A 27846-nucleotide genomic window follows, 5' to 3' on the forward strand; every position below is an offset into this window, starting at 1 on the left:
GTGGTAGGTAATGTTACAGTGTCTACAGAGAGAGTAGTGTACCAGTCTCTGGGTGGTAGGTAATGTTACAGTGTCTACAGAGAGAGTAGTGTACCAGTCTCTGGGTGGTAGGTAATGTTATAGTGTCTCAGAGAGAGTAGTGTACCAGTCTCTGGGTGGTAGGTAATGTTATAGTGTCTACAGAGAGAGTAGTGTACCAGTCTCTGGGTGGTAGGTAGTGTCACAGTGTCTACAGAGAGAGTAGTGTACCAGTCTCTGGGTGGTAGGTAATGTTACAGTGTCTACAGAGAGAGTAGTGTACCAGTCTCTGGGTGGTAGGTAATGTTATAGTGTCTACAGAGAGAGTAGTGTACCAGTCTCTGGGTGGTAGGTAATGTTACAGTGTCTACAGAGAGAGTAGTGTACCAGTCTCTGGGTGGTAGGTAATGTTATAGTGTCTACAGAGAGAGTAGTGTACCAGTCTCTGGGTGGTAGGTAATGTTATAGTGTCTACAGAGAGAGTAGTGTACCAGTCTCTGGGTGGTAGGTAATGTTATAGTGTCTACAGAGAGAGTAGTGTACCAGTCTCTGGGTGGTAGGTAATGTTATAGTGTCTACAGAGAGAGTAGTGTACCAGTCTCTGGGTGGTAGGTAATGTTACAGTGTCTACAGAGAGAGTAGTGTACCAGTCTCTGGGTGGTAGGTAATGTTACAGTGTCTACAGAGAGAGTAGTGTACCAGTCTCTGGGTGGTAGGTAATGTTACAGTGTCTACAGAGAGAGTAGTGTACCAGTCTCTGGGTGGTAGGTAATGTTATAGTGTCTACAGAGAGAGTAGTGTACCAGTCTCTGGGTGGTAGGTAATGTTATAGTGTCTACAGAGAGAGTAGTGTACCAGTCTCTGGGTGGTAGGTAATGTCATAGTGTCTACAGAGAGAGTAGTGTACCAGTCTCTGGGTGGTAGGTAATGTTACAGTGTCTACAGAGAGAGTAGTGTACCAGTCTCTGGGTGGTAGGTAATGTCATAGTGTCTCAGAGAGAGTAGTGTACCAGTCTCTGGGTGGTAGGTAATGTTATAGTGTCTACAGAGAGAGTAGTGTACCAGTCTCTGGGTGGTAGGTAATGTTACAGTGTCTACAGAGAGAGTAGTGTACCAGTCTCTGGGTGGTAGGTAATGTTATAGTGTCTCAGAGAGAGTAGTGTACCAGTCTCTGGGTGGTAGGTAATGTCATAGTGTCTACAGAGAGAGTAGTGTACCAGTCTCTGGGTGGTAGGTAATGTTATAGTGTCTACAGAGAGAGTAGTGTACCAGTCTCTGGGTGGTAGGTAATGTTATAGTGTCTACAGAGAGAGTAGTGTACCAGTATCTGGGTGGTAGGTAATGTTATAGTGTCTACAGAGAGAGTAGTGTACCAGTCTCTGGGTGGTAGGTAATGTTACAGTGTCTACAGAGAGAGTAGTGTACCAGTCTCTGGGTGGTAGGTAATGTTATAGTGTCTACAGAGAGAGTAGTGTACCAGTCTCTGGGTGGTAGGTAATGTTATAGTGTCTACAGAGAGAGTAGTGTACCAGTCTCTGGGTGGTAGGTAATGTCATAGTGTCTCAGAGAGAGTAGTGTACCAGTCTCTGGGTGGTAGGTAATGTTATAGTGTCTACAGAGAGAGTAGTGTACCAGTCTCTGGGTGGTAGGTAATGTTATAGTGTCTACAGAGAGAGTAGTGTAACAGTCTCTGGGTGGTAGGTAATGTTACAGTGTCTACAGAGAGAGTAGTGTACCAGTCTCTGGGTGGTAGGTAATGTTATAGTGTCTACAGAGAGAGTAGTGTAACAGTCTCTGGGTGGTAGGTAATGTTACAGTGTCTACAGAGAGAGTAGTGTACCAGTCTCTGGGTGGTAGGTAATGTTACAGTGTCTACAGAGAGAGTAGTGTACCAGTCTCTGGGTGGTAGGTAATGTTACAGTGTCTACAGAGAGAGTAGTGTACCAGTCTCTGGGTGGTAGGTAATGTTACAGTGTCTACAGAGAGAGTAGTGTACCAGTCTCTGGGTGGTAGGTAATGTTACAGTGTCTCAGAGAGAGTAGTGTACCAGTCTCTGGGTGGTAGGTAATGTTATAGTGTCTACAGAGAGAGTAGTGTACCAGTCTCTGGGTGGTAGGTAATGTCATAGTGTCTACAGAGAGAGTAGTGTACCAGTCTCTGGGTGGTAGGTAATGTTATAGTGTCTACAGAGAGAGTAGTGTACCAGTCTCTGGGTGGTAGGTAATGTTATAGTGTCTACAGAGAGAGTAGTGTACCAGTATCTGGGTGGTAGGTAATGTTATAGTGTCTACAGAGAGAGTAGTGTACCAGTATCTGGGTGGTAGGTAATGTTACAGTGTCTACAGAGAGAGTAGTGTAACAGTCTCTGGGTGGTAGGTAATGTCATAGTGTCTCAGAGAGAGTAGTGTACCAGTCTCTGGGTGGTAGGTAATGTTATAGTGTCTACAGAGAGAGTAGTGTACCAGTCTCTGGGTGGTAGGTAATGTTACAGTGTCTACAGAGAGAGTAGTGTACCAGTCTCTGGGTGGTAGGTAATGTTACAGTGTCTACAGAGAGAGTAGTGTACCAGTCTCTGGGTGGTAGGTAATGTTACAGTGTCTACAGAGAGAGTAGTGTACCAGTCTCTGGGTGGTAGGTAATGTTACAGTGTCTACAGAGAGAGTAGTGTACCAGTCTCTGGGTGGTAGGTAATGTTATAGTGTCTACAGAGAGAGTAGTGTACCAGTCTCTGGGTGGTAGGTAATGTTATAGTGTCTACAGAGAGAGTAGTGTACCAGTCTCTGGGTGGTAGGTAATGTTACAGTGTCTACAGAGAGAGTAGTGTACCAGTCTCTGGGTGGTAGGTAATGTTACAGTGTCTACAGAGAGAGTAGTGTACCAGTCTCTGGGTGGTAGGTAATGTTACAGTGTCTACAGAGAGAGTAGTGTACCAGTCTCTGGGTGGTAGGTAATGTTACAGTGTCTACAGAGAGAGTAGTGTACCAGTCTCTGGGTGGTAGGTAATGTTACAGTGTCTACAGAGAGAGTAGTGTACCAGTCTCTGGGTGGTAGGTAATGTTATAGTGTCTACAGAGAGAGTAGTGTACCAGTCTCTGGGTGGTAGGTAATGTTACAGTGTCTACAGAGAGAGTAGTGTACCAGTCTCTGGGTGGTAGGTAATGTTACAGTGTCTACAGAGAGAGTAGTGTACCAGTCTCTGGGTGGTAGGTAATGTTATAGTGTCTACAGAGAGAGTAGTGTACCAGTCTCTGGGTGGTAGGTAATGTTACAGTGTCTACAGAGAGAGTAGTGTACCAGTCTCTGGGTGGTAGGTAATGTTATAGTGTCTACAGAGAGAGTAGTGTACCAGTCTCTGGGTGGTAGGTAATGTTACAGTGTCTACAGAGAGAGTAGTGTACCAGTCTCTGGGTGGTAGGTAATGTTACAGTGTCTACAGAGAGAGTAGTTATAATGATGTGTTTTGACCCACTAACTCAAATATGATACAGGCACAGTCTAAATAAGAACTGTTGTCACACACACACACACACACACACACACACACACACACACACACACACACACACTGAAGTGTCCAAAATATGCCTCAGTACTCAGAAGGTGTATGCAGCTGTTAATAGAGCCTCCAAGAGGAAACAGCCATGTGAACCGTTGATCCAGAAGAGTTGATGACAGAAGGTTGACAGTTGACAGACGATTCAGAAAGGACCAGGAGATGGAAGGCCAGCAGATTGGTACATTGGTTTGGAAAACATTTCCTCATGGCTCCGTCACCCCTATAAGGGACACACAGCAGGACTAGACTATCCTGACTAGACATTCCCCAGATTTCAACTTTGACCTGTACACGACATGGGAATGGTCCTGTATTCATCTTCACATCATTCCAACCACACGCATGTTTATTAGTATTCCTTTAGAAATGGAAGACTTACGACATATTTTGGAATTCCTCAGATCAAAGGTCATTTTTCCTTGCGTCTCAGACTAAACACATCTTGTGAAGGCCAGTCAGAATGCCAGTTCTCATCCTGAAGATGGGAATCAAGTTGGTTCTCTTTCCACCGCTCCTCTGTAGCTCTAGACAGCGTCCCAAAAGGCACCCTATTCCCTACGTAGTGCACTTCTTTGACCAGGGCCCACAGGGTGCCAGTTGGGACGCAGTCCTAGTGTTTCCCCCGTGCTCTCACACACATCAGTAAAACAGACCAAAGGTGTTTTTTAGAGCATTTTATTTGACATAATACAAAGGAGCCCATTGTTGCTCTTGTTGTTTTTCTCCAGATGTCATACTGATTTGGAATCAATAATATCCTGGTGTTAAAATCCTTGAATTATTCCTCTTATAATAATTAGTCTATCGTCATTAGCTGTATTCATCTATTATTAAGGCAGATACAAAGTGAACGTCCCAGCTAAATCCTGGAACATGGGCTACATCCAAAAACCGCACCCTATTCCCTAGATAGTGCACTCCTTTTGACCAGGACCCATAGGGCTCTGGTCAAAAGTAGTGCCCCGTATAGGGAATAAGGTGCCATTTTGGACTCAGCCATGTGGTCAGATATGTGGGAAGTAGAGTAGCAGACTGACAGGTTTAACATACAGTTGGTATTTAAACATAATAAGTAGAGTGTGTGTTGTGTGGAACTAGGGAAGCGGCGTGATCATTAGTCTTTTCAAAACCATCTTTTAATAACAAGTCTCTTCACAATGACCTTTGTCAGTCCTTCAAATGAGTTTCCTTCCTTTAGCTTTAAGTGTAGAGTCTTAGGCCTATCCTTTTGATAGGCTACTGCAAGTGTAATGGCTTGAGAGAGAGAGAGAGAGAGAGAGAGAGAGAACCCACATTTTCCAAACATAAGATAATGCAATTATAACTACTGTACACTCTCTTAAAGAGGAGAACACAGTTCAAAGTGCGTCCAAGTGAAATCTTCCTCAAAAGAAGAGAGAGAACAAGAGAGAGAGACAGAAAGAAAGAGAGAAAGAAAAAAAGAGACAGACAGAAAGAAAGAGAGAGAGCGAACAAACAAAGGAAAGAGAGACCCTGTCCATGAATAGTACATGAGAAGGAAGAGAAGAGAACCTGAATGTGTCCTGTTGGTAGTTGAGATCTAGCTTGTCTTGAAGAGTGGAGAGCCCAGAGAGAGTTAGAGAGAGAGAGATCCAGCATAATGCTCACAGTAGACCGTATAGTACCTCTACAATGTCTTCTAATGCTTGATGAGCTACTGACCAGGGTAGAAGTACTACTGACGGTGCTGGCTTTGGCACAGGTTGCTCCAGAGTTCGTAGGACAGCGGTCCGTTTAGCTGCTACGGGGTTTCCCTCTCCAACGCCCACTCCCAGGGGCTCTCAGAAATCACCATACCTGAGAGAGGAGAAATAAAACATGTAGAAATATTACAATGATACGGGAATATAGAAGAGAGTTGAGTTTTAGCAATGTTATTGGATTTATGTGTATTTCATCTGTTTATTTGACCATGTCTTCGTGTGTGTGTGTGTGTGTGTGTGTGTGTGTGTGTGTGTGACTCACTCGTTGATGTCTGCAGTAGGAGTGTTGTAGCTCTGTGTGTGTGTGTGTGTGTGTGTGTGTGTGTGTGTGTGTGTGTGTGTGACTCACTCGTTGCTGTCTGCAGTAGGAGTGTTGTAGCTCTGGAAGAGGGGCTGCATGAAGAGACCCAGAGTTCCCACCACACACACCAGGATAAAGATCCACAGGAACAGACGGTCAATTACCATCGCTACGTACTTCCAGTCCTCTATGATCTACAGGGGGAGACGGAGAGAGAGGGGGAGAGGGAGAGGGAGAGAGGGGAGAGAGGGGAGAGGAAGGGGGAGAGGGAGAGAGAGGGGAGAGAGGGGAGAGGAGAGAGGGGAGAGAGAGAGAGAGAGAGGGGAGAGGGAGAGAGAGAGAGAGGGGAGAGAGAGAGAGGAGAGAGAGAGAGAGAGGAGAGGGGAGAGAGAGAGAGAGAGAGGAGAGAGAGAGAGGAGAGAGAGAGAGAGGAGAGAGAGAGAGAGAGGAGAGAGAGAGAGAGAGAGAGAGAGAGAGAGAGAGAGAGAGAGAGAGAGAGAGAGAGAGAGAGAGAGAGAGAGAGAGAGAGAGAGAGAGAGAGAGAGGTGTAGGGGGGGATAGACAGGAACAGAGGGGGAGAGAGAGAGGTTGGGAGAGAGAGAATGAAAGAGAGAGGTGGGAGGTGTGGAGAGAGAGAGACAGCGGGAGAGGGGGAGGGGAGAGAGATTGTGTGACTGTAAAAAATGTATATGCCAATTACAAATCTACACAAATCATTTGAACAGATTCCATTCTCCTCCTCCTCACCCCTTCATCTCCGTCCTCCGTCTTCATGTGTTCAGCGATATACCTCACTCCATCCACCGCCTCCTCCAGGTCAGCGTCCCACTGGACCGCCACGCGACGCCTGATCTCCGGAATACCACCGTCCCCCGACACGTCTCCCACCTTCCAGCCAAACTTCCGGGCCGAATCCTCCTTCACATAGAACGAGTCAGAGTCCGTCTGGACTCCTCCCAGCTTGATGTCGGAACACCGCTTTTTCGCCCCGCCTCGGGAATTCCCAGGGTTCCCGGAGGTGGTGTTCGCGGCAGTGGCCTGCTTCCGTCGAAGTTTTTCCCGGACGTTACTGTTCCCGGGTCGTCTCATGAGGAGGAAGGCGGGGAGGCGAAGCAGGAAGAGGCGTTTGACCCAGTCAGGCATGCGGTGGGTGGACGGGGAGCGGTGGTGAACGTTGAGGACACACACACTGGTCACGATGGAGAAGGTCACCAACACCATAGTGAACATCAGGTATTTACCTGGAGAGGAGAGGTTGGTTAATATACACACACACACACACACACACACACACACACACACACACACACACACACACACACACACACACACACACACACACACACACAGAGGAAGAATTACCCACATGGAATAAAAAAAATGCAGTACTAACAACACTTAAAATGTATAGAAATAATTGACCAGAACAAACCAACAAACTACGTCTACCTACCTATGAGAGGCCCAGCCAGAGAGATGGACGGTTCTACCTACCTATGAGAGGCCCAGCCAGAGAGATGGACGGTTCTACCTACCTATGAGAGGCACAGCCAGAGAGATGGACGGTTCTACCTACCTATGTGTCACGTCCTGGCCAGTATAAGGTTAATTGGTATTGTAGTTTGGTCAGGACGTGGCAGAGGGTATTGGTTTTATGTGGTTCGGGGTGGTGTGTTTGTTGAAGGGGCATTTGATTTAGTATTCCAGGGTTTTTGGGCACTGTTTGGTTTTCATGTATTCTATGTTTAGTCTAGTATGTGTGTTTCTATGTTTGGTTAATTGGGGTTGGGACTCTCAGTTGAAGGCAGGTGTTGTCTATTTGCCTTTGACTGAGAGTCCCATATATTAGGGTGTGTTTGTTAGTTGTGGGAGATTGTTCTGCGTTTAGCCTTATGCTTTGCCAGACTGTTTTTGTCGATCGTATTCCTGTTTGTTATTTTTGTGTTCATTTGGTACTTATTAAAACGTCGAGATGAGCATTCACATACCTGCTGCGTTTTGGTCCATTTCTACCGACGAGAACTGTGACACTATGAGAGACACAGCCAGAGATGGACGGTTCTACCTACCTATGAGAGGCCCAGCCAGAGAGATGGACGGTTCTACCTACCTATGAGAGACACAGCCAGAGAGATGGATGGTTCTACCTACCTATGAGAGAGGCCAGCCAGAGAGATGGACGGTTCTACCTACCTATGAGAGGCACAGCCAGAGAGATGGACGGTTCTACCTACCTATGAGAGGCACAGCCAGAGAGATGGACGGTTCTACCTACCTATGAGAGGCACAGCCAGAGAGGTGGACGGTTCTACCTACCTATGAGAGGCCCAGCCAGAGAGATGGACGGTTCTACCTACCTATGAGAGGCACAGCCAGAGAGATGGACGGTTCTACCTACCTATGAGAGGCACAGCCAGAGAGATGGACGGTTCTACCTACCTATGAGAGGCACAGCCAGAGAGATGGACGGTTCTACCTACCTATGAGAGGCACAGCCAGAGAGATGGACGGTTCTACCTACCTATGAGAGGCACAGCCAGAGAGATGGACGGTTCTACCTACCTATGAGAGGCACAGCCAGAGAGATGGACGGTTCTACCTACCTATGAGAGACACAGCCAGAGAGATGGACGGTTCTACCTACCTATGAGAGACACAGCCAGAGAGATGGGCGGTTCTACCTACCTATGAGAGACACAGCCAGAGAGGTGGACGGTTCTACCTACCTATGAGAGGCACAGCCAGAGAGGTGGGCGGTTCTACCTACCTATGAGAGGCACAGCCAGAGAGGTGGGCGGTTCTACCTACCTATGAGAGGCACAGCCAGAGAGGTGGGCGGTTCTACCTACCTATGAGAGGCACAGCCAGAGAGGTGGGCGGTTCTACCTACCTATGAGAGGCACAGCCAGAGAGATGGACGGTTCTACCTACCTATGAGAGGCACAGCCAGAGAGATGGACGGTTCTACCTACCTATGAGAGGCACAGCCAGAGAGGTGGGCGGTTCTACCTACCTATGAGAGGCACAGCCAGAGAGGTGGGCGGTACTATCTTAGAGATGAGCAGCAGGAAGACAGTGAGGGCCAGCAGGACAGAGATACACAGGGTCATCTTCTCCCCACAGTCAGAGGGCAGGTAGAAGACCAGGATGGCCAGAGAGGTGATCAGCACACAGGGGATGATCAGGTTGATGGTGTAGAACAGAGGCTTCCTCTTGATGACAAAGTCGTAGGTGATGTCCAGGTAGGTGATGTCGTCGGGGTCTTCGTTCTTGCGGGCGGGCAGCGACACGATGTCCCACTCGCCACTCGGCGTGAAGTCGTCCCGGCTGGCGAAGTCGCTGGTGAGGATGAGGTCGACTTCGGTGTGGTCGTAGGTCCACGAGCGGAACTTGAGTGTGCAGTTCTAGATGGATAGATAGATCAGACATCAGTGACATCAGACAACCAGACAGCATCAGTCAGACAGCATCAGTCAGACAGCATCAGTCACATCAGACACACAGACAGCATCACATCAGACAGCATCAGTCACATCAGACATACAGACAGCATCACATCAGACAACATTAGTCAGATCAGACACACAGACAGCATCACATCAGACAACATCAGTCACATCAGACATACAGACAGCATCACATCAGACAACATCAGTCACATCAGACACACAGACAGCATCACATCAGACAACATCAGTCACATCAGACACACAGACAGCATCACATCAGACAACATCAGTCACATCAGACATACAGACAGCATCACATCAGACAACATCAGTCACATCAGACACACAGACAGCATCACATCAGACAACATCAGTCACATCAGACATACAGACAGCATCACATCAGACAACATTAGTCAGATCAGACACACAGACAGCATCACATCAGACAACATCAGTCACATCAGACATACAGACAGCATCACATCAGACAACATCAGTCACATCAGACACACAGACAGCATCACATCAGACAACATCAGTCACATCAGACACACAGACAGCATCACATCAGACAACATCAGTCACATCAGACACACAGACAGCATCACATCAGACAACATCAGTCACATCAGACACACAGACAGCATCACATCAGACAACATCAGTCACATCAGACACACAGACAGCATCACATCAGACAACATTAGTCAGATCAGACACACAGACAGCATCACATCAGACAACATCAGTCACATCAGACATACAGACAGCATCACATCAGACAACATCAGTCACATCAGACACACAGCCAGCATCACATCAGACAACATCAGTCACATCAGACATACAGACAGCATCACATCAGACAACATCAGTCACATCAGACACACAGACAGCATCACATCAGACAACATCAGTCACAGACACACAGACAGCATCACATCAGACAACATTAGTCACATCAGACACACAGACAGCATCACATCAGACAACATCAGTCACATCAGACACACAGACAGCATCACATCAGACAACATTAGTCAGATCAGACAGCATCACATCAGACAACATCAGTCACATCAGACACACAGACAGCATCAGTCAGACAACATCAGTCACATCAGACACACAGACAGCATCACATCAGACAACATCAGTCACATCAGACACACAGACAGCATCACATCAGACAACATCAGTCACATCAGACACACAGACAGCATCACATCAGACAACATCAGTCACATCAGACACACAGACAGCATCACATCAGACAACATCAGTCACATCAGACATACAGACAGCATCACATCAGACAACATCAGTCACATCAGACACACAGACAGCATCACATCAGACAACATCAGTCACATCAGACACACAGACAGCATCACATCAGACAACATCAGTCACATCAGACACACAGACAGCATCACATCAGACAACATTAGTCACATCAGACACACAGACAGCATCACATCAGACAACATCAGTCACATCAGACAACATCACATCAGACAACATCAGTCACATCAGACACACAGACAGCATCACATCAGACAACATCAGTCACATCAGACAACATCACATCAGACAACATCAGTCACATCAGACACACAGACAGCATCACATCAGACAACATCAGTCACATCAGACAACATCACATCAGACAACATCAGTCACATCAGACACACAGACAGCATCACATCAGACAACATCAGTCACATCAGACATACAGACAGCATCACATCAGACAACATCAGTCACATCAGACACACAGACAGCATCAGTCAGACAGCATCAGTCAGACCAGTATGATATTCCAGTAAACAGGAGTGTTACAGTATCCAGCTAACTTTGATAAACAGCTACATGTAACTTTTCTGTTTGATTAAGAACACTGAACTTGTATATTGGTTGTTGTTGTCGAGTCAATTATACCATGACCATTTTAAGTCTATATTTCTCAAAAGGACAGTTAGCTGTCTCTCATTGGTCCAGCCTTCTGTAACAGCCCCCAGAAGCACAGATCAAAGACAGCATCAACAACAACCACATTACAACAACACCAACAGCCACCTGCTGGTCGAAGGGGAAGTGCTGGACCTCGATGGCGCAGGCTGACTTGTAGATGGCAGGCGGGAGCCAGAAGATGTCTCCTGTGTTGGACACCACGGCGTTGCAATAGAAGGAGACCTCGTACACCCCGTCCGCACTGCAGGGACGAGAGAGTCCACATCAATGTTACACACACACACACACACACACACACACACTGCAGGGTTGAGTAAAGGTGGAACCGCTAACAGATAGATAGTATGTACAGACTGGTGTGATAACGAGGTGTGATTATTCCACATTAATTAACTGCTCCTCGTTAATCCCTCACCCTCGTTAACAGCCTGGTACTTGAGGACACATCAGGACCATTATTTCTGCACTAAATTTGAATTAAAAATCACCGTAGAAACATGAACCTTATTTTAGCTGTGGATTTTCCGCATGAGCGTTCTGGAACAGAGAGAATGTCAGAATGCCTCTACCAGGATGAGGGACATACACAAACGGATACACACATGAACAAAGGTACACACACACACACACACACACACACACACACACACACACACACACACACACACACACACACACACACACACACACACACACACACACACACACACACACACATGCTGAAAGAAAGGAACATGAGCACACACACACACAGAAACACATGCTGAAAGGGACACAGACACAAACAGACACACACACACATGCTGAAAGGCACGCACACACACATGCTGAAAGGCACGCACACACACATGCTGAAAGGCACGCACACACACACACACACACACACACACACACACACACACACACACGCTGAAAGGCACACAAACACACACAGACATGCTGAAAGGCACACACACGTCTGCAACAATACAGTAATACATTGACATCTATAAATGTATCGTACATGTGAATAGGATTCAATTTCATAAATACACACACACACTGCACCTGCGCTACATACTTGTTGTAGAGAACAATATCAGGAAGCCAAATGTGTTGAGATGGAATTCGTAGTTTTTTGATGCCTTCGTATTTCTCTGGGTCCCATCTCAGTCTGTAGTCATTCCACTCCTGGAGACAGAGACAGACAGGGACCCATAAACTACACCACCCAGAAACACACACAGCTCAACATTTCAAACACTGAGATAATGTACAATGGTATAATATGTGGTGATTACAATATGAACATCCCAAATAGCATCCTAGTCCCTATATATCAGGGCTCTCCAACTCTGTTCCTGGAGAGATACCCTCCTGTAGGTTCAGTCCAACTCAGTTCCTGGAGAGCTTCAGTCCTGTAGGTTGAGTCCAACTCAGTTCCTGGAGAGCTACAGTCCTGTAGGTTCAGTCCAACTCAGTTCTAAGGAGAGTAACAGTCTTGTAGGTTTTAACTCCAACTCAGTTCCTGGAGAGCTACCCTCCTGTAGCTTTACTCCTACAGGACGGTAGCTCTCCAGGAACAGGGTTGGAGTTAAAACCTACAGGACGGTAGCTCTCCAGGAACAGGGTTGGAGTTAAAACCTACAGGACGGTAGCTCTCCAGGAACAGGGTTGGAGTTAAAACCTACAGGACAGTAGCTCTCCAGGAACAGGGTTGGAGTTAAAACCTACAGGACAGTAGCTCTCCAGGAACAGGGTTGGAGTTAAAACCTACAGGACAGTAGCTCTCCAGGAACAGGGTTGGAGTTAAAACCTACAGGACAGTAGCTCTCCAGGAACAGGGTTGGAGTTAAAACCTACAGGACAGTAGCTCTCCAGAAACAGGGTTGGAGTTAAAACCTACAGGACAGTAGCTCTCCAGGAACAGGGTTGGAGTTAAAACCTACAGGACGGTAGCTCTCCAGAAACAGGGTTGGAGTTAAAACCTACAGGAGAGTAGCTCTCCAGGAACAGGGTTGGAGTTAAAAGCTACAGGAGGGTATCTCTCCAGGAACAGGGTTGGAGAGCCCTGTCCTGTAGTGCACTACTGGGCACTGGTATAACGTGCCACACTATATAGAGAATATATATAGTGAAAGGGAGGCATTTGGGAGTCATCCACAGTGTTGGTTAACTGGTGCCTGTTAGGGCTGGAAGTGTAAAGACCATCACCTGGAACAGCCAGAGGTTGGTGGTCATAATCTGTTCTCTCTCATTCTGAAAGACAAACACATGGTGACATAGTGTCTGTATATGAATGTTCTGGTCAGTGTGTTATAGAAATGGTGACATAGTGTCTGTATATGAATGTTCTGGTCAGTGTGTTTATAGACATGGTGACATAGTGTCTGTATATGAATGTTCTGGTCAGTGTGTTATAGACATGGTGACATAGTGTCTGTATATGAATGTTCTGGTCAGTGTGTTTATAGACATGGTGACATAGTGTCTGTATATGAATGTTCTGGTCAGTGTGTTTATAGAAATGGTGACATAGTGTCTGTATATGAATGTTCTGGTCAGTGTGTTTATAGAAATGGTGACATAGTGTCTGTATATGAATGTTCTGGTCAGTGTGTTATAGAAATGGTGACATAGTGTCTGTATATGAATGTTCTGGTCAGTGTGTTTATAGAAATGGTGACATAGTGTCTGTATATGAATGTTCTGGTCAGTGTGTTATAGAAATGGTGACATAGTGTCTGTATATGAATGTTCTGGTCAGTGTGTTTATAGAAATGGTGACATAGTGTCTGTATATGAATGTTCTGGTCAGTGTGTTATAGAAATGGTGACATAGTGTCTGTATATGAATGTTCTGGCCAGTGTGTTATAGAAATGGTGACATAGTGTCTGTATATGAATGTTCTGGTCAGTGTGTTTATAGACATGGTGACATAGTGTCTGTATATGAATGTTCTGGCCAGTGTGTTATAGAAATGGTGACATAGTGTCTGTATATGAATGTTCTGGTCAGTGTGTTTATAGAAATGGTGACATAGTGTCTGTATATGAATGTTCTGGTCAGTGTGTTTATAGACATGGTGACATAGTGTCTGTATATGAATGTTCTGGTCAGTGTGTTATAGAAATGGTGACATAGTGTCTGTATATGAATGTTCTGGCCAGTGTGTTATAGAAATGGTGACATAGTGTCTGTATATGAATGTTCTGGTCAGTGTGTTTATAGAAATGGTGACATAGTGTCTGTATATGAATGTTCTGGTCAGTGTGTTATAGAAATGGTGACATAGTGTCTGTATATGAATGTTCTGTTCAGTGTGTGTGTGTGTGTGTGTGTACCCACCACACTGATGAGCTGTGACAGAGACACCTGTATAGAGATGGTAACCTGCTGGCTCTTGTTAACAGCAGGACGGATCAGTTTGTTATAACGCTCTGGACTCAACAGGTAGTTCACCAGCCGCTCCTCGGCATTCTCCGCTCCTGTACCTGGACACACACACACACACGAGAGAGAGAGAGAGTTTCTGAAAGCACACACACCAGCCTCCCTTGACTCAACAAGATACAAAACACACTTTCACACACACCAGCTAGCTGTTCACCATCTGAAACGAGCACACGCCCACACGTCTCACACACACACACACACACACACACACACACACACACACACACACACACACACACACACACACACACACACACACACACACACACACAGGAGATAGACTGCTGATAGTTTAGGTCCCCATAGTAGCACAGCTATTTTATCTGAAAGGAACACACTCACAGACAGAACGTCTGCTCAAACACAGACCCAACACTCTGGCTCAGAGAGACAGATAAATGCCTTATAAAAGGGGCAATCTGGGATTCAAACTACAATAAAAGGGCCACTTTACCTTGGTAAACAGCTGAGGGACGGGGCAGGAGAAATATAACCACTCTCAAATTCATAGACAAAGATATGGATGCAGGGACTGACCATCCACGTGATTCTAGTTTTAATAATGTTCTGAAGCTTCAGGCTACAGTGTTTGTTTACAAACAATGGAGAAAAACAAGCTTATATTTTGGGTTTTGATAGGTTAAGATGGTTGAACTAAGATCAAGAGACATTTATAAATTATATTCTTCAAGAATGAATGGATATATACCATTCATTTCAATGTAAAAAAAAACATTAAATCCCTGATTGCCCCTTTAACTAACAGAGGTTTGTTGGCAGAGAGTTTGAACTCTAGAGGACTGACACACTGTAGCAGCCATCACGGCCCCTCCAGACATGTGGAGAAGGAAAATGTCAACATACACACAATATGAGAGTGTGTGTGTGTGTGTATAAAAAGCAGAGACAGAAACAGAGAGACAGAAAGATGACAGAAAGACGACTGAAAGACAGAGACATTGTCTTTTTCTGCTCCAATGTAACCCTCTCTCTCTCTCTCTCTCTCTCTCTCTCTCTCTCTCTCTTGGTCGTGCTACTCCCACAATACATTGCTCTGACACACTCCTATCTTCTGTCATGATCCCCCCCAGCAGCTGACTGGGAATCAGAGTGTGTAGTGACGTGGCAACGTATGCAGAGACAGCTGGAGGGGAGGAATCTAACACACACTAACGTTTAGTCCACGCATCACTTTTCCTCTGCTGCACTTTACTGTAACAGCCCAGAGACAAAGCAGTTGTAGAGCTGATGTCATTACAACCAGCATTACCCGCAGGGAGAAACCTACCTGTACTGTTAGTTAACTCAACTGCTGTTCAGTTCAGCTAGGCTACCAAAGCTTTCTGTGTGTTAAAGGTTGTGAAGGCCCTAGTTAAGGTTTCTGTGTGTTCAAGGTTGTGAAGGCCCTAGTTAAGGTTTCTGTGTGTTCAAGGTTGTGAAGGCCCTAGTTCAGGTTTCTGTGTGTTCAAGGTTGTGAAGGCCCTAGTTCAGGTTTCTGTGTGTTCAAGGTTGTGAAGGCCCTAGTTAAGGTTTCTGTGTGTTCAAGGTTGTGAAGGCCCTAGTTCAGGTTTCTGTGTGTTCAAGGTTGTGAAGGCCCTAGTTCAGGTTTCTGTGTGTTCAAGGTTGTGAAGGCCCTAGTTCAGGTTTCTGTGTGTTCAAGGTTGTGAAGGCCCTAGTTAAGGTTTCTGTGTGTTCAAGGTTGTGAAGGCCCTAGTTCAGGTTTCTGTGTGTTCAAGGTTGTGAAGGCCCTAGTTCAGGTTTCTGTGTGTTCAAGGTTGTGAAGGCCCTAGTTCAGGTTTCTGTGTGTTCAAGGTTGTGAAGGCCCTAGTTCAGGTTTCTGTGTGTTCAAGGTTGTGAAGGCCCTAGTTAAGGTTTCTGTGTGTTCAAGGTTGTGAAGGCCCTAGTTAAGGTTTCTGTGTGTTCAAGGTTGTGAAGGCCCTAGTTCAGGTTTCTGTGTGTTCAAGGTTGTGAAGGCCCTAGTTAAGGTTTCTGTGTGTTCAAGGTTGTGAAGGCCCTAGTTCAGGTTTCTGTGTGTTCAAGGTTGTGAAGACCCTAGTTCAGGTTTCTGTGTGTTCAAGGTTGTGAAGGCCCTAGTTCAGGTTTCTGTGTGTTCAAGGTTGTGAAGGCCCTAGTTCAGGTTTCTGTGTGTTCAAGGTTGTGAAGGCCCTAGTTCAGGTTTCTGTGTGTTCAAGGTTGTGAAGGCCCTAGTTCAGGTTTCTGTGTGTTCAAGGTTGTGAAGACCCTAGTTCAGGTTTCTGTGTGTTCAAGGTTGTGAAGGCCCTAGTTCAGGTTTCTGTGTGTTCAAGGTTGTGAAGACCCTAGTTCAGGTTTCTGTGTGTTCAAGGTTGTGAAGGCCCTAGTTCAGGTTTCTGTGTGTTCAAGGTTGTGAAGGCCCTAGTTCAGGTTTCTGTGTGTTCAAGGTTGTGAAGGCCCTAGTTCAGGTTTCTGTGTGTTCAAGGTTGTGAAGGCCCTAGTTAAGGTTTCTGTGTGTTCAAGGTTGTGAAGGCCCTAGTTCAGGTTTCTGTGTGTTCAAGGTTGTGAAGGCCCTAGTTCAGGTTTCTGTGTGTTCAAGGTTGTGAAGACCCTAGTTCAGGTTTCTGTGTGTTCAAGGTTGTGAAGGCCCTAGTTAAGGTTTCTGTGTGTTCAAGGTTGTGAAGGCCCTAGTTCAGGTTTCTGTGTGTTCAAGGTTGTGAAGACCCTAGTTCAGGTTTCTGTGTGTTCAAGGTTGTGAAGGCCCTAGTTAAGGTTTCTGTGTGTTCAAGGTTGTGAAGGCCCTAGTTCAGGTTTCTGTGTGTTCAAGGTTGTGAAGGCCCTAGTTAAGGTTTCTGTGTGTTCAAGGTTGTGAAGACCCTAGTTCAGGTTTCTGTGTGTTCAAGGTTGTGAAGACCCTAGTTCAGGTTTCTGTGTGTTCAAGGTTGTGAAGGCCCTAGTTCAGGTTTCTGTGTGTTCAAGGTTGTGAAGGCCCTAGTTAAGGTTTCTGTGTGTTCAAGGTTGTGAAGACCCTAGTTCAGGTTTCTGTGTGTTCAAGGTTGTGAAGGCCCTAGTTCAGGTTTCTGTGTGTTCAAGGTTGTGAAGGCCCTAGTTCAGGTTTCTGTGTGTTCAAGGTTGTGAAGGCCCTAGTTCAGGTTTCTGTGTGTTCAAGGTTGTGAAAGGCCCTAGTTAAGTTGAGTATTGTATCAAGTTAGCAAGTAGACATGTTTCATAGATACCAGGCAGGATATATTCAAAAGCAAGCACTAACATTAGTGACCCTGGTCAGGAGTAGTGCACTACATAGGGAATAGGGCCCTGGTCAGAAGTACTGCACTACATAGGAAATAGGGTCCTGGTCAGAAGTAGTGCACTACATAGGGAATAGGGCCCTGGTCAGAAGTACTGCACTACATAGGGAATAGAGCCCTGGTCAGAAGTAGTGCACTACATCGGGAATAAGGCCCTGGTCAGAAGTAGTGCACTACATAGGGAATAAGGCCCTGGTCAGAAGTACTGCACTACATAAGGAATAGGGCCCGGTCAGAAGTAGTGCACTACATAGGGAATAGGGCCCTGGTCAGAAGTAGTGCACTACATAGGGAATAGGGCCCTGGTCAGAAGTAGTGCACTACATGGGGAATAGGGCCCTGGTCAGAAGTAGTGCACTACATAGGAAATAGGGTCCTGGTAAGAAGTAGTGCACTACATAGGGAATAGGGCCCTGGTCAGAAGTACTGCACTACATAGGGAATAGAGCCCTGGTCAGAAGTAGTGCACTACATAGGGAATAGAGCCCTGGTCAGAAGTAGTGCACTACATAGGGAATAGGGCCCTGGTCAGAAGTAGTGCACTACATAGGGAATAGGGCCCTGGTCAGAAGTAGTGCACTACATGGGGAATAGGGCCCTGGTCAGAAGTAGTGCACTACATAGGGAATAGGGCCCTGGTCAGAAGTAGTGCACTACATAGGGAATAGGGCCCTGGCCAGAAGTAGTGCACTACATGGGGAATAGGGCCCTGGTCAGAAGTAGTGCACTACATGGGGAATAGAGTTCCATTTGGAACAAAGACACTGTACACAATCAAATTAGTACTCATCCCTCTGATAGGTCGAGTGACTGACTGATATTAGCATCCACATCCCTCTATAGTTGTGTGTATAATGTACACTGTAGCTAGCTGTTCTATACCGCAGAACAATCACTGCATGTCTTTTCAAAAAAGCTCTTTGCTCTCCCTGTGAATAGGATATTAGCACAGTATCAGAGAGAGAGAGAGAGACAGAGCGAGAGATAGATAGATGTAGAGAGAGAGAGAAAGAGGCAGAGAAAGAGACAGAATCTGTCAAAAGTGAGTTGCTGCAGCATCATGAAAACATCTGTTAAATGTCATGGAATGTTAGAATGATAGCACACATATGGAGAAGATCCTTTGGAGTAAAACACACACACAGACACAGACACACACATAGAAAAACACACACCAGAGGAGAGTGAATCAGTTGAACCTCTACCATGCTGTCTCTTTTCCCTCATCCTGCGTCATGTAGTTAAGGTGTATCTGTAGAAACACTGTTCTTTCACATGTTATCAGCTGGGATAAAGGACATGTAAAGCAGATCATGTTAAGATGGAGAATAAACTCTCTTTGTGCACGTTGATCATTTTGTGGAGATGTAACCAGTTCAATGTATCATTATGGTACCACTGTCTTCATGACTCTTTATTAGGTGTCCCAACTGATGTTTACGTTTCAACTCAACAAACATTGTGTGTGTGTGTGTGTGTGTGTGTGTGTGTGTGTGTGTGTGTGTGTGTGTGTGTGTGTGTGTGTGTGTGTGTGTGTAGCTCACCAGACAAAGCGTTAGCGGTGGAGGAGAGGTAGAACATATCCTGGTTTAAATTATTAAGAGAGAAACCATCTGGAGCGGCTTCCTTTAAGAGCTAGTCTCTCCAGCCTGAACATGCACGCACGCACACACTATCACTCTCTTTCTCAAACAAACAGTGAGGTCTCCTTTATCAGTGTGATGGTCTCAGGTCTCCTTTATCAGTGTGATGGTCTCAGGTCTCCTTTATCAGTGTGATGGTCTCAGGTCTCCTTTATCAGTGTGATGGTCTCAGGTCTCCTTTATCAGTGTGATGGTCTCAGGTCTCCTTTATCAGTGTGATGGTCTCAGGTCTCCTTTATCAGTGTGATGGTCTCAGGTCTCTTTTATCAGTGTGATGGTCTCAGGTCTCCTTTATCAGTGTGATGGTCTCAGGTCTCCTTTATCAGTGTGATGGTCTCAGGTCTCCTTTATCAGTGTGATGGTCTCAGGTCTCCTTTATCAGTGTGATGGTCTCAGGTCTCCTTTATCAGTGTGATGGTCTCAGGTCTCCTTTATCAGTGTGATGGTCTCAGGTCTCCTTTATCAGTGTGATGGTCTCAGGTCTCCTTTATCAGTGTGATGGTCTCAGGTCTCCTTTATCAGTGTGATGGTCTCAGGTCTCCTTTATCAGTGTGATGGTCTCAGGTCTCCTTTATCAGTGTGATGGTCTCAGGTCTCCTTTATCAGTGTGATGGTCTCAGGTCTCCTTTATCAGTGTGATGGTCTCAGGTCTCCTTTATCAGTGTGATGGTCTCAGGTCTCCTTTATCAGTGTGATGGTCTCAGGTCTCCTTTATCAGTGTGATGGTCTCAGGTCTCCTTTATCAGTGTGATGGTCTCAGGTCTCCTTTATCAGTGTGATGGTCTCAGGTCTCCTTTATCAGTGTGATGGTCTCAGGTCTCCTTTATCAGTGTGATGGTCTCAGGTCTCCTTTATCAGTGTGATGGTCTCAGGTCTCCTTTATCAGTGTGATGGTCTCAGGTCTCCTTTATCAGTGTGATGGTCTCAGGTCTCCTTTATCAGTGTGATGGTCTCAGGTCTCCTTTATCAGTGTGATGGTCTCAGGTCTCCTTTATCAGTGTGATGGTCTCAGGTCTCCTTTATCAGTGTGATGGTCTCAGGTCTCCTTTATCAGTGTGATGGTCTCAGGTCTCCTTTATCAGTGTGATGGTCTCAGGTCTCCTTTATCAGTGTGATGGTCTCAGGTCTCCTTTATCAGTGTGATGGTCTCAGGTCTCCTTTATCAGTGTGATGGTCTCAGGTCTCCTTTATCAGTGTGATGGTCTCAGGTCTCCTTTATCAGTGTGATGGTCTCAGGTCTCCTTTATCAGTGTGATGGTCTCAGGTCTCCTTTATCAGTGTGATGGTCTCAGGTCTCCTTTATCAGTGTGATGGTCTCAGGTCTCCTTTATCAGTGTGATGGTCTCAGGTCTCCTTTATCAGTGTGATGGTCTCAGGTCTCAGCTGCTGTGGGTTGTTTCAGTGTGGATGACTTCAGCTTGGAGAGGAAAGGGGATGGGGAGGAGAGAGGGAGGAGAAGAGGGAGGAGAGGCAGTGGGGAGAAGAGAGGGGATAGGGAGAGGAGAGAGGAGAGGTGATGGGGAGAAGAGAGGAGAGGGATGAGGAGAGGAGAGAGGGAGAGGGAGGAGAGGGGGAGAAGAGAGGAGAGGGGGAGAAGAGAGGAGAGGGGATGGGGATGGGGAGAGGAGAGAGGGAGGGAGGAGAGGGGGAGAAGAGAGAGGGAGGAGAGAGGAGAAGGGGAGAAGAGAGGAGAAGGGGAGAAGAAAGGAGAAAGAAGAGAGGAGAGGGGGAGAAGAGAGAGGAGAGGCGATGGAGAGGAGAGGCGACACCACACCCATAGAGCATCCTCATCACCTCTAGGTTACACTTTATCTGAACCTGGAGCCTTCATAAAGGCTACATAACACTGTCATAACCCTACATAGCACGGTCATAAGTGTTTTTTGTTTCAGCCCAGCGCTAACACACCTGATTCAACGACTCAATCTAACCATCAAGCCCTGGAATAGTGGAATCGGGGGTATTAGTGCTGGGCTGGAACAAATATGTGCAATCCTAAGGGTACACCTGGACTGGGAGGAATGCTGGCCTTTATTAATATTAACAGTAAGGGCAAATAAAAAGCAGACTGAGGCGCCTGTGAGAAAGAACTGTCACACACACACATATACACCCCCCCGTTGGGATGGAAATGTTGGCAGAGTGACACAACTCTCTTGTTACCGCCTGATGAGAACTGCATCCTGGGTAGATCACTAATGCTCAGCTGTCATTGGTCTGCACAGTGTGTTTGTGTGTGTGCACCTGTACTTGTATGTGTATGTTTCTGTGTGTGTGTTTCTGTATGTGTGTGTGTGTGTGTGTGTGTGTGTGTGTGTGTGTGTGTGTGTGTGTGTGTGTGTGTGTGTGTGTGTGTGTGTGTGTGTGTGTGTGTGTGTGTGTGTGTGTGTGTGTGTGCTCAACAGACTGCAGGAGACTGGTCCTTTCCTCTGTGGGTTCATGTACCTTGTCTTCTATACCTGGATCACTGGATCACACCTCCACCCCAAGCTGTAAGGCCCTAGTGTGCATCTAGCTAGCAGGAGAGACTGAGGCTGGGGCCGTGGTAGACATGATCAGGACTCTACAGAGAATCAATCTGTCTGTCTGTGTCCTGGAAACTCAATTGAACTTCAACGAATACCTTCACGTTTCAATACAAACTGATTAACTGAATAAGGTATGTGTTGGAGTAAGCAGAGAGGAAGTGGCGAAACAAGAGAGATTTACTCCACCCAAGATCTGTCCCCATGAGATAAGCCCTTTTTGTATGAAGGTCTATGAGAGACTGTCAAATTACATGAGTCTTATTTGATTTAATAGAAATGTCCTAATGTTTAGGCTGTTACAAATGTATTGATACATGTGAATGCACGTGCATTCTGGCAAGATTTAGAAAAACGACTTAGTTGTGCCTGTTGTTCACATGCGTATCTGCTCTCTCATTGGCTAAAATGGTCCCACCTAATCTCACCTGCCTTCAATCACGGAGGACAAGTATTTCCATTCTTAGAGCTGTCACTCGGCTATCTTGTCAACATAAAATATAATCTTTGGAGTAAGGCAGCCGGTCGCAAATTGCTCCTTGTCCCTTACGCTTGGCCATAACCCCTCGATGGGTGTTGGCATGTCTGTAGGGTCTGGGTAGGTATCAGATAGATGTTAGCATGTCTGTAGGGTCTGGGTAGTTATCAGCTAGGTGTTAGCATGTCTGTAGGGTCTAGGTAGGTATCAGATAGATGTTAGCATGTCTGTAGGGTCTAGGTAGGTATCAGATAGATGTTAGCATGTCTGTAGGGTCTGGGTAGGTATCAGATAGATGTTAGCATGTCTGTAGGGTCTGGGTAGTTATCAGATAGGTGTTAGCATGTCTGTAGGGTCTGGGTAGGTATCAGATAGCTGTTAGCATGTCTGTAGGGTCTGGGTAGTTATCAGATAGATGTTAGCATGTCTGTAGGGTCTGGGTAGTTATCAGATAGGTGTTAGCATGTCTGTAGGGTCTGGGTAGGTATCAGATAGGTGTTAGCATGTCTGTAGGGTCTGGGTAGGTATCAGATAGATGTTAGCATGTCTGTAGGGTCTGGGTAGTTATCAGATAGATGTTAGCATGTCTGTAGGGTCTGGGTAGGTATCAGATAGGTGTTAGCATGTCTGTAGGGTCTGGATAGTTATCAGATAGATGTTAGCATGTCTGGTGGTTCTGGGTAGGTATAAACAGTGTACTGGTAAAGCTTCCACCATATTGCTTTCATCTTCCAGATGTGAAAACAATGAAGGGGAGGGGTAAGACGTGACTTGGGATGGGCTGAGTGTCTATGCGGGTCCAAGCAACCCATGGAAAGTGTGTGTTTGACTCCACAAGCTGAAGGCCTTGGTTTCCATTCATGTCTAACTACTTCCTCCTTCACTGGCTGAGCTTCACTTCAGGTATCTGCAGTCTGGCTGAACACTGTGCATGGTAATGGGACTATTTACTCCTGCAGTGTTTCTTTAAAGGCCTAGGGAAGTAAAAAATTAGATTTTGTTGTGTTTTATATACACTGAGGGTACAAAACATTAGGAACACCTGCTCTTTCCATGACATAGACTGACCAAGTGAATCCAGGTGAAATCAATGATCCTTTATTGATGTCACCTGTTAAATCCACTTCAGTCAGTGTGGATGAAGGGGAGGAGACATGTTAAAGAAGGATTTTTAGGCCTTCAGACATGAGACATGGATTGTGTGTGTGCCATTAATAGGGTGAATGGACAAGATAAGATATTTAAGTGCCTTTGAACAGGGTTTGGTAGTAGGTGCCAGGCACACCGGTTTGTGTTAAGAACTGCAATGCTGCTGGGTTTTTCACACTCAACAGTTTCCACTGTGTATCAAGAATGGTCCACCACCCAAAGGACATCCAGCCAACTTGACACAACTGTGGGAAGCATCGGAGTCACCATGGGCCAGCCTCCCTGTGGAACACTGTGGAATGTGTGGAGCGCTTTTGAGACCTTGTGGAGTCCATGCCCCAACGAATTGGTGGGGGGTGGGGGGGAATAATACTGTGAAATTGTGAAAATGATGATAACACCCTTTTAGTGTAAGAACTGTTTGAATGGAGTTTTGGCCTGCCTGGTGACATCACCCCCCCCCCAGCACTAACACACCTGATTCAAATAATCAACGGCTTGATGATGAGTTGATTTGTTTTATCAGGTGTGTTAGTGCCATGGCAAAACCCCTCTGGCTCTCCAGGACCAGGATGAGTAACACTACTAGTGCACTAGTTGTAAGTAGAGTAAATTAGACTTCTCCTGCCATAGTCGTATTGACTCAGTGTCATTAATGTTCTCTACTAAACCGTTATATCCAAGGGCCCAACGTTGACTGAACAGCATTAGGCATGAAAGTTTTCCTTTACAAATGTCTAGCGAGATTCAACAGAACACCACTGTATTCAATAGAGACACACTTTAGAGAGTTGAATCCGTGTGCGCTGTCCATGGTGCTGACAGTTTGCTGAGATCAGGCTACAAGGTCATGCAGTCTGTAATCGTGGCAAACTTTCAGAACAACGGACAACGGAAACTCCCCTGCAAGTTTTCAAGACCTAAAAAAGCGAGGAGAGGGCGAAACAACATACTTACATAAGCTGTTATACGAAAATATCCAGCGACTTTGGAAGCTGTCTTCGTTGCTATATATATATATATATATATATACACTTTAGAATGTATATAATATGTTTCCTTACTTGAGTAATAGCCTATCCAAATACATTTCGAAAAGCGATTTATTTCAGTCTGTAGTGTATAGCCTAGATGCATTTCACAAACGACTTCGTGACATTGTCTAATTTAAAAACAATGTGGTCAACCCGAGCGGCGTTCATTTTGAGTGAGTCTTCTGCGTGCAAAACATGAAATTTACAAACACAAACGGTTTACCATTGAGGCTACTTACTTGAGAGAGATAAGAGAAGGAGAGAGAGCGATAAAGTCACGGTCACCGCCATATCTCCTCCGTGTCCTTCTTCCCTTCCCCGGAATCCGACGCTCAAAACTTGGATGGGGCTGTGCCGGAGTGGGGTTATTATCTCCGGGAGAGATGGTCAAAAGTTCACGGCAAAGCGCAGCAGGAGATCCAGGACTGTCAACGCGTTCATACACCATCGAGGTCGTCAGAAATGAACCGCGTCGTGATCGTTGTTGTGGTAGCCTACGAACCGATCCGTTTAGATGTTTGCGTCTCCGGTAATTCTCACAAACACGTGCACTCAGTCCTGATCTGATCTTTGCCCCTCCACCCTCAAGCGGTGTGTCACAATACAAATTAGAAAGCGAATGCGTACAGATTAATGTGATAACATATCGATGGACGTAATGGATCACATTGAAATTCCCTGTAACTCTGATACTGAAACAAAATCACGTCGCTATCCTCGTCGTCCGTCGGAGTGGCCCGCGCCTTGCCTCAGACTTGCGGTTTCAGCCAAACGCCACAAACTCGCCGCGTTGACATTTGAGATAAATTTGATCCGTGTCCCAATCTAACAGGCTACGCATGTCTACAGAACAGAGAAATATGTTTTTGCAACTGTTTAGGCTACATTTCACTGAGTATTCCCTACGCCACGTTTAATTAAAAGCATAAACGACAAACCTCTCTTTTTCAGTTGTAACTTTTTTTTTTTTTACACACCAAATGTATCATGTATCAGGTTAAATAAAGGCGAAATAAAAAATCCTAAACGATAGGCCTATGTCTAAGCGAATGATTGTCGTTAAAACTCGGGCTGGCTCCGTGGACCACTCGAGGTTAGAACGCTCTGAGCTTGGACCGGAATGGAACGCGTCACGTGACCCGGTGGAAGCCTGAGAGGACGGATCCCTGCGCTACTCTGTTACAAAACTCAACTCAACACAGAACCAGATTTCGAAATTGCGCCTGGAATTATTCCCCAATATTCGACTTGCATTGGCAGCTAGACTGACCCCTCACACGCAGGGTATAGCCTGCCAGATGTAGGCTAATACATGGATAAATTAATATATATCCTAAATAAATAAACCTAGTCTACATTATTTTTCATATTTTCAGCAGAATTGTTTAACAATTGCTGCAGGACTGTATTCACGCAAACTGTGAGGATTGTTTAGCTAGCGTTTAATTGCGTTGTTTGAAGAAAGTGTTTTGGGACCACTAACTGCACGTGGCCTGCCCGCGGGCTCCCCAGCGTGATGGTGTATTTGATCAGTGCCTCGAGGCAGTTGGAGGCTCCTGCTGCTCTCCGTGTGATGCCGAACTTATTCACCTGGATGAAATCTGTCTGATAGTCACGACTTCATGATAAGAGGAAGGAAAGTACTGGAACTCACACGTCACACAAACCCTTTCTCTATCACTCGCTCCCCCTCTCTTTCTCCCCACTCTCTGCCTCACTCTTTCTCTCTCTCTCAAACACACACACCTGCTACCCTTACTTCCCAGAAGACTTTGGAAAGCCTTCGAAGTAAGAGGGCACTTAGGTTGCATTATCCGCTTTCGCTGCACATCATTCAATTTAAATGTGGGGTAAAGACTAGGCTACTACACTAGGTCCTGGACTGTGTCCCAAATCATTCCATATTCCCCATATAGTCCTATATATTCCCTATATAGTTTTGACCCTCTTCCCTATTTAGTTCACTTCTTTTTAACCAGGGCCCTGGTCAAAAGTAGTGGACTATATACTGTAGGGAATGGGGAATAATTTGGGATGCAGCCCTGGACCTAGTGTAGTAGCCTAGCCTATCAAGACTGGTCTGAGTGGTGGTGTCGGACGGTCAAAGCAGGACCCCTGTAGCTACAGTAGCACCTGGCACACGCACCAAAGACAGGGGAAGAGGGAAGGGGAGAGAAAGACACAGAGGAGACAATTTTACTTTTTAACATTGAGCTTGTCATTCATGAATAAAGCATGGATGGACTCCAACTATAGAGTCTTAAAAGCTTGGATTTTCCTGCCGCTGACATGACAGGTTCTTTTCTAAGACACTCTGCAGTTGCTTAATACATTTTTTATAGCCATTGATTCTTAAAGAATACAGCTTATAGATGCCCTATGAGCTTAGTTCAACCGTCTTAACCCATCAGAACCCAAAATAGAAGCTTGTTTCACTCCAATGTTTGTAAACAAAGTAAATGTAAACAAACATTATAAAGACTCAAAACATGATTCTTTTGATTTCATGGATGATCAGTCCTTGCATCCATAGTCCCGTCTATACATTTGAGAGTGTTAAAGATGCTCTATGAAGAAATCCCTCTGCCATTTCCTGGTTTTTGAAATTCTAATAGTTTGCCTAATCTCAGTTTACATGACAAAACAAACTAGTATAGAGTAGAGAATCATTGTACCATCTAAACCACTGGGAAATATATTTTCCATAACCAAAAATATTGTATTTTCAGCTGTTTGAAACTTGTGTACGAAACTGAAAGTAGAAGATGCAAAAACAAAACTTATAAAGTGGGAAGTATAGAAAAGGAGCACATAGAACAGATCTACAGCTTCTTAGACTTGCTTTCAATGAAAATGACAGATCTATAACTCACATTTCTATGTGCATTTTGTTGGGTCATCCAAAAAGTGACATATTGCAGTTTTAACATTTCTCCAGTGTTGTCTTTCAAATCCAAGATTGCACCTTCATAGAGAATAGATATTTATTCTCAGCTACTTTCCTTTGATAGTGTCACTGGAAGGACAATACTCAAATGGCACCCTATTTAAGTGCACTACTTTTCTATGGGCTCTGCTCAGAAGGAGTGCACTAAATAGGGAATAGGATGCCATTTGGGGCTCAAGCGAAGTCAACATGTAGATTCGCATATGGGGATCATAGGCTTTACACAGTAGAAACATATGTTGTGACTCCACTAGTCCTCCAAAATACAAATCATCACACCATAACAAAACGTGATCATTCCTAGGATTTAGAGCTGTGACTAGTGAAC

At 45.6% G+C, this 27846-nt stretch overlaps 1 protein-coding gene across 2 annotated transcripts; it reads right to left on the minus strand.

The window, feature by feature from the left end:
* Positions 1-4233: 4233 nt before the first annotated feature.
* On the minus strand, positions 4234-25705 carry LOC106602152 (neuronal acetylcholine receptor subunit beta-2). 2 transcript variants are annotated; one of them, XM_045714184.1, is made up of 9 exons: positions 24811-25704; positions 14354-14499; positions 13219-13263; positions 12086-12195; positions 11131-11266; positions 8613-9003; positions 6347-6840; positions 5648-5793; positions 4234-5392 (listed from the first exon to the last, which is right to left on the minus strand). In XM_045714184.1, the coding sequence occupies exons 1-9, from the start codon at positions 24860-24862 to the stop codon at positions 5377-5379; spliced, it is 1536 nt and encodes a 511-aa protein (XP_045570140.1). In that variant the 5' UTR covers positions 24863-25704; the 3' UTR covers positions 4234-5376. The 2 variants fall into 2 exon arrangements, with proteins under 2 accessions (XP_045570140.1, XP_045570141.1); XM_045714185.1 differs by lacking the exon at positions 13219-13263 and having other exon boundaries at positions 24811-25705.
* Positions 25706-27846: the final 2141 nt, after the last annotated feature.

This window comes from Salmo salar, unplaced genomic scaffold (assembly GCF_905237065.1).
Source record: "Salmo salar unplaced genomic scaffold, Ssal_v3.1, whole genome shotgun sequence".
Classification (NCBI taxonomy): domain Eukaryota; kingdom Metazoa; phylum Chordata; class Actinopteri; order Salmoniformes; family Salmonidae; genus Salmo; species Salmo salar.

Excerpts from the sequence above, each read along its gene's own strand:
- LOC106602152 (XM_045714184.1), bottom strand. The coding sequence starts at position 24,862 with ATGGCGGTGACCGTGACTTTATCGCTCTCTCTCCTTCTCTTATCTCTC. Across the intron at positions 12,196-13,218 it reads CCAACCTCTGGCTGTTCCAG|GAGTGGAATGACTACAGACT; the intron begins GTGATGGTCTTT and ends CTCTGTCTCCAG. Across the intron at positions 11,267-12,085 it reads GATATTGTTCTCTACAACAA|TGCGGACGGGGTGTACGAGG; the intron begins GTATGTAGCGCA and ends TCGTCCCTGCAG.